General features: G+C 35.8%; 1 protein-coding gene across 1 annotated transcript; it reads left to right on the forward strand.

The window, feature by feature from the left end:
• LOC117290882 (macrophage migration inhibitory factor-like) lies at positions 1–3,748 on the forward strand. Its single transcript, XM_033772446.1, has 4 exons — positions 1–95; positions 752–885; positions 1,673–1,854; positions 2,502–3,748. Exons 2-4 carry the CDS (start codon positions 778–780, stop codon positions 2,572–2,574), a joined length of 363 nt encoding a protein of 120 aa, XP_033628337.1. The 5' UTR covers positions 1–95; positions 752–777; the 3' UTR covers positions 2,575–3,748.
• The last annotated feature ends 2,772 nt before the right edge of the window (positions 3,749–6,520 follow it).

Consider the following 6,520-nt stretch of genomic DNA (forward strand, 5'->3'; position numbering starts at 1 on the left):
TGGCTTATATTTCCTATAAAAGGGCTTGGAGTTTCCGTGTAAGGCCACACCGGTCGCCAACAACCTCAAACTGTACACCTCCTCTGTATTCAAAGGTGAGTTAACGGTAAACCATGCCTTTTTTATCTGTATTTCGGACTCTAGCGCCTGTGGAAATGTATTCTAAAGTTTTGTACGCAGGCATTTTTCGAAATTTGAGGAATTGTATTTACAGGGCTCGATTTCACAAAGAAACAAGATTGATCTTAACTATGTATCGATATTTACTGCTAAGCAAAGTGTGATGTCACAATGGTGAAATCATGGAGGATGAAAAAATAGTCATGGAGGAAGAAAATTTCCTCTATGCCATTAGGGCCCAATTTCATAGCGCTGCTAAGCACAAAGATTTGCTTAGCACCAAATTTCTTCCTTCATAAAAACAGGATCTCATCAACCAAATTTCATCTCGTTGCATGTTGCTTCTTACTGGTATTCACCTGTAGTGTGCTTGTCTTGAAAATCACGTGGACGTTTGGTTGGCATTCCTGTTTTTATCACCGGGAGAAATGTCATGCTAAGCAAATTTTTGTGCTTAGCAGCGCTATGAAATTGGGCCCAGATGAATCTCTCTGTGAAATCAAGCCTTACTTGTCTGTGCACACCGGTTCTCAATTTGTTTTGTTTTTGTTCAGTAAAAATGGTAAAGCTGTCTTCTTATGTCACTGTTTTAAATTGTATTTTGATGATTTGACTTTACCTTCTTGAGCAGAACCGATCAAAACAAGAATCCTCATCATGCCTATGTGTCAGCTCAGTACCAATCTCCCAAGGGCCAAAGTGGATGAGACTTTCGCCAAGGAACTGTCTGAATTCGTTGCCAAGACTCTCGGCAAAGATGAAAAGGTCAGTTGGGAATATTTTTTTTAAAGATTGGACAATGGTTATTCTGTATATTTTCATGATCATAATCGACTCTAGAAAAAAATGACAATATTTTTTATTGTTAAAAAAAACTTGCGTTTTCCAGACTGGCGTTTTCCAGTCTGACACCAACCGTACTCATCCCATAGAGTTCCGCCAGATGGCGAGTGAATTTGATAAATTGAATGGTGCCAGAAGAGTGTGTATACTGGAGGAGTTCATTCTAGCATTGCACTGCATGAATAATAGCACGTCCAAAAAGCTATTACTCAAGTAAAACCTCAAGTGATATTTACCTATTAAAGATAGGGGCTTATTAAGCCATGGCGTGGGTTTTTCCTATAGAGTTTTATCTCTGGGTTGTTTAATCCCGGATCAAGTTGTTACCTGTATCAATTGTTTTGAGAGATTCAAAGTATTTGTGAGGTGTTGATTTAGAGCGGATATTTTGACAAGTGGTCAGCTTCTCGCGCAAGTCGCTCGGCAGGCTCATCGCTAAAAATATGAGTTGTTTGTTGCTGGAGTATTGCAATTGCAAGGTATAAGCGAAAGGTATTGTGTTTATGACTCTGATAAGCCGATCAATGTTTAGAATACGTGCGTGAACTGCACGGTCCTGTGAAATGAGATTTTTTTCTTTCTGTTGGGTGGGGAGGGGTCGATATAGTCTGTGTGAGTTCTGAATGGTGGTATGGTTACATGATCATTGGAGGGACTTTGGGCACAAACAATGACGTCATTCCTTTATTTGCAACATGACTTCACACAGGTGGTGACACTGCAGGTCAACCCGGATCAAATCATGGTGAGATCCGGTTCCCAGGACCCGATGCTACATCTCACCGTTCACGCATTCACACCAAACTATTTCACCGACGAGATCAGAGAAAGTATGGTGACGTCACTGACGCCTTTCTTTTCCGAGAAACTTGGTATCACCGACCTTGGAAGGTAAATAGTTTTTCAATGATTGTTTTTTTCTTTTTGTTCGCACAGACAGTGATTTTTTAAACTAATGAACAATAGACTTACAAAGTGAAGTGATAAAACCTTCAACTTTTGCTTTTTTCAACTATAGGCACTGGACACTATTGATAGTATACTCATAATAATTGTTGCCATAAAAACTAAGGCCTACTTGGTGACAAGCAATGGAGAATGGTTGATTAGTTTTTTTCCCTCGCAGATCTTAAACCGAACAATATAGACTTACTAATTGAAATGGTAAACCTTCAACTTTTGCATTGTTCAACTAGGCACTGGACACTATTGATAATTACTCAAAATAATTGTGAGCATGAAAACTTATTTGGTATACAAGCAATGTAGAGCTATTAAAACATTGTGAGAAACGGCTTCCTTTGAACGAGCTTTTGAGAAAGAGGTAATTTCCACTCATGACCAATTTGAGTCATCATTTTCACAGGTTATTTTATGCAAATATTGAGATACACCAATTGAGAAAAATGGTCTTTTAAAATTCCCAAAGGTGTGTTTGTTGTATTTCTTGTAAAATGTGTACTTATTTGTCACTGTTTCTCATTGCAATTATAAACATCTGAACGAATCATTTTGTGTTTATTTTTTCCCACACTTAGGATAATCTTGTCCTTCCATCAAGTTGAGGCTTCACATGTCGGGATATTCGGGAAACTTGTCAGCCAGAAATAAAGACATGACGTCGACCGAGCAATAATTTATGCAATATGCCAAATTCTATCCTGCTTAATGTTTAAAAACAAAATGTTCATATTTTTTGTCATACTTATTTTGTTGTTTTTGCTTTACTCCGTGTCCTTGTCGTACTTGTGTTGCTATAAAAGTGTATCTGAATCCATGTGCAAGAATAAAAGAATTGTAACTGATGTCAGAAGCGCTGGTTATAGCATGACGGCCGATTGTCAACAAAACAACACCCAGTCGTGTTAACAAATTAATGTTCTGTATAAATTCAACATTATTTGCAAACTTTAGATTTGTTTCCAACAAATTCACACTATTTTATAGGAAAAAAAACTTGGGCTGTGACGTTGCGATAGCCGGTGATAACTAAAAGCCGTCAATAAATAGTAAAATAAAACACATTCATCACTTTACCACGAGCAATTAAACAAAATTGTGACAAATCTTTTACGACTTTTTGAAAGGAATTGTAACAAAATGTTTCATCTATATATATATATATATATATATTTCAACCAGTCATGTCTAGTTTTTAATTTTTGCCCAGATTGATTCTTATGACCTTCACACACAATCGTGATAAATTTTAGGATTTGTTGTCGTCTTGAACGAGAAACGAGTTTTACATTCCTTCGCCGTACTTTATTTTCTTTTTTAAATATTTTGTTTAATTTTTTATATGTAATAATTTACAGTAAACACAAGCGATATTGTGTCCTCAACGGAAAACGGAATTCAATTTTACGCGGTGTTACATCCGGAAACCCTTGTTTGCGGTTCAGTTATGCAATATATACTAGCTTTGAAGGCAGCTATCATAAGAGCTCTGCCGAAAGCCGGAGTTAAAATTTTGCACTTTTCTTTATGCCTCCCTAGCTTAAGATCTTAAAAAATATGGAACAAAACTCAACCATCATTTTAGGCATATGAAAACAACCGGGTAATTTGCACAGAAGCACCCCAACTTTGGCCATGTATGTCTGCATTTTATATGATTTACGAGAAAGTAAGAGAACTGTAATTGCTTGGAAATAGTTAATTTGTCTGTATTATTTCTTGTAAAGACTGACTGTACGATTTGCTAATTGAAATAGCTGTGCTTAAAAATGTAGATAAAAAGAGGAAAATGTACTATTATTAAAGCATATTCATTTATATAAAATGATGTTGCAGTTTTGTTTATTCTGTTTATATTTATGTTCAGTCCAGGCTACCACGCAAACAGGATTATACCTTTAGCTGTGGTTTGCTTCCTTTCCCTGCAAGAAAATTTTGCCAAATGACCCTCCAATTTCGTTTTAATTCGAAGAACCTTTAAAGGGACTGTGTGCTTTTTGCAGGTCACAAAAACACATTTTCCACAGATTAACATTAATTTGCTCAAGTTAATTCGGTGCATCGATAACTAGGTTAATTAAAATATTATTATTACAAATAACAAGATTTTATTTATTTATTACAGAGTGATTTGAAAACCGAGAGAGATTTAGCAGACTTAAAGGGTCTTGGTACTTTGTGTAGGACACAAAACACAACTTACACGGTTTGAAGATAATCATGGCCGAAAGCTCCCCTTAAAGGCAGTGGACACTATTGGTAATTACTCAAAATAATTACTAGCAAAAAAAAACGTTTCTTGGTGACGAGTAATGGGGAGAGGTTGATGGTATAACACATTGTGAGAAACGGCTCCCTCTGAAGTGCCATAGTTTTCGAGAAAGAAGTAATTTTCCACGAATTTGATTTCGAGACCTCAGATTTAGAACTTGAGGTCTCGAAATCAACCATCTAAACGCACACAACTTCACGTGACAAAGGTGTTTTTTTTCTTTAATTATTATCTTGCAACTTCGAAGACCGATTGAGCTAAAATTTTCACAGGTTAGTTATTTTATGCATATGATGAAATACACCAACTGTGAAGGCTAGTCTTTGACAATTACCAATAGTGTCCACTGCCTTTAAAATATTAGGTGCTGTATAGTTCTACAGCGCCTCAGCAAAAAAAAAAAATTAGAAGGGAAGCCTTCTAATATCAACTGTGTAAATCTGTGGACATTGTGTTTTGTTTCAAAAAGTACCTCTATCCTTTAACCTTTAGACACTGGCTCATTAATTAATTGAGAGATGGGGATATTTGTGTAATATGAAAGACTAAGACAATAACACATTACATGTATATTGGTTAACATTGGTTGCTGGTAAAGATTTATTGAAATGTAAAAGCAGAAGGAAACATTTCACTCCAATCTACAGGTATTTATTGCATCGAGCTTCTATAACACACCAACAATTTGAAAGATCATTTAGAAGAATATACCGTGCCATCAAAGGTTCAAATCCTACAATAACTCATGAATCTGACAAGACGAGTTCAAACTTTTGGCAATATTTATACATGATCTCAACGAAGTTGATTATTATTTTTAATTGGCAGTTCATTTACCCGTCACTGATTTGAAAGAACCTGTAGTTCCATAAACCGCGTTTTCAAAATCCAATTCCAAGTCCACGAATTCCAAGGTAACGAAAATATCATTTTGGGACCAATTTGTTTACTTACAACGAAAAACAACATGTAAACAAAACTGAGTTGCAAGTAGTTATAATGACCTGGTGAAATATAGGTATAAAAAAAACATTGTTTTTTGGTTACTTGAGAGTCAAAGTTTCTTCAGGTTTTCAATTTTGTTAGGTTTGTTTCTCTGTCAATGCTATTTTATTTACCAGTCAGTTTCCCTTGAGATTTATTATTTGATATTAATCAGAACAAATACATGGCCTGTTTTATAACATACATTATTGCATACCCTGAAATTCATCTAACATACTTTGTTAGACTAGCCCATTCCATCACATCCCACTTTTGCTCTTTTTAGTAAAAAATAAAGTAAACAATACATATAAAGAGACATCTGCATTTTTTGCTGAACATCGTTTCCTGTTGCGATAATAATCAGTGCTTTGTAAATACTTTTCTTGAAAAAAAAAAAAAAAACACTTTTATAGTTTCTTTTAATATACTTTTTTTTCATTCCAAAATTAAAATATCTATCTTCCACCTTCAGTGGAAATACACAATTTCAGCTTAGAGATCTTTTACAAAAATTTATACATTTCTATAATAAATTGTTAGTACTTTCTGCCTGCATAATGGATGAGACTACGAGTTTAAACACGACATCTTGACATTGAAGTTAATTTAGAAATTTGTTTTTGCCCGAACACCGATGTGTATTTAGCATTCTATACTCTGTGCTTTCTCCAACTAAGTTCTGTGAAAATAATCCACATGCAAATCACTTGTTAGCCTGAACATCTGACGTCGCACTTCGAGGCGCGCGAATAACGCCAGCGACCTGCCTCAAAAAAACGGCGTGTAGATTCACCTTTGGTCATTTCACATAGAGATACGCAGTCAAATTCTATTGTGGACGTGACAGCAGTGACTGTTTGGGCATCTATGTCACACTGCACTGCAGGTTATCATTGTATCCAATGGAATCACTTGATCTAGCGGCAGGGACCTGCCTTTACCCTTGTGGATAAAGACAGGGGGCACAGTCTAATCACTTGTGTGCTTAACACACATCAGTGTAAGGGTAAACAAATAATATATATACTCTTTATCCCTGATGCAAAACTAACTTCTATGAGGTTTATTTACTTATTACTGAGTTTGATGACATCCAACAAACCAAAGGCTTTCTGTACACAGAATGGGTTTCTATTGTTTCCCGCCTCCAATAAAGTCTCGTCTTTCATTTTATTTAGTCCAACCAAGCAAAATATTCGACCCTTGCAATCAAATAAAGAGATAAAACCTTATTGGATAACAAGGTGGCTCATCAACCGTCGTATAGGATACCATACCAGATTGTATTGCTTCTGCTGTTGGTCAAATGGCTTCCAATAGACTGGCCCCCCTTCGAAT

The sequence above is a fragment of the Asterias rubens genome, chromosome 5 (genome assembly GCF_902459465.1).
Source record: "Asterias rubens chromosome 5, eAstRub1.3, whole genome shotgun sequence".
NCBI classification, from domain to species: Eukaryota; Metazoa; Echinodermata; class Asteroidea; order Forcipulatida; family Asteriidae; genus Asterias; species Asterias rubens.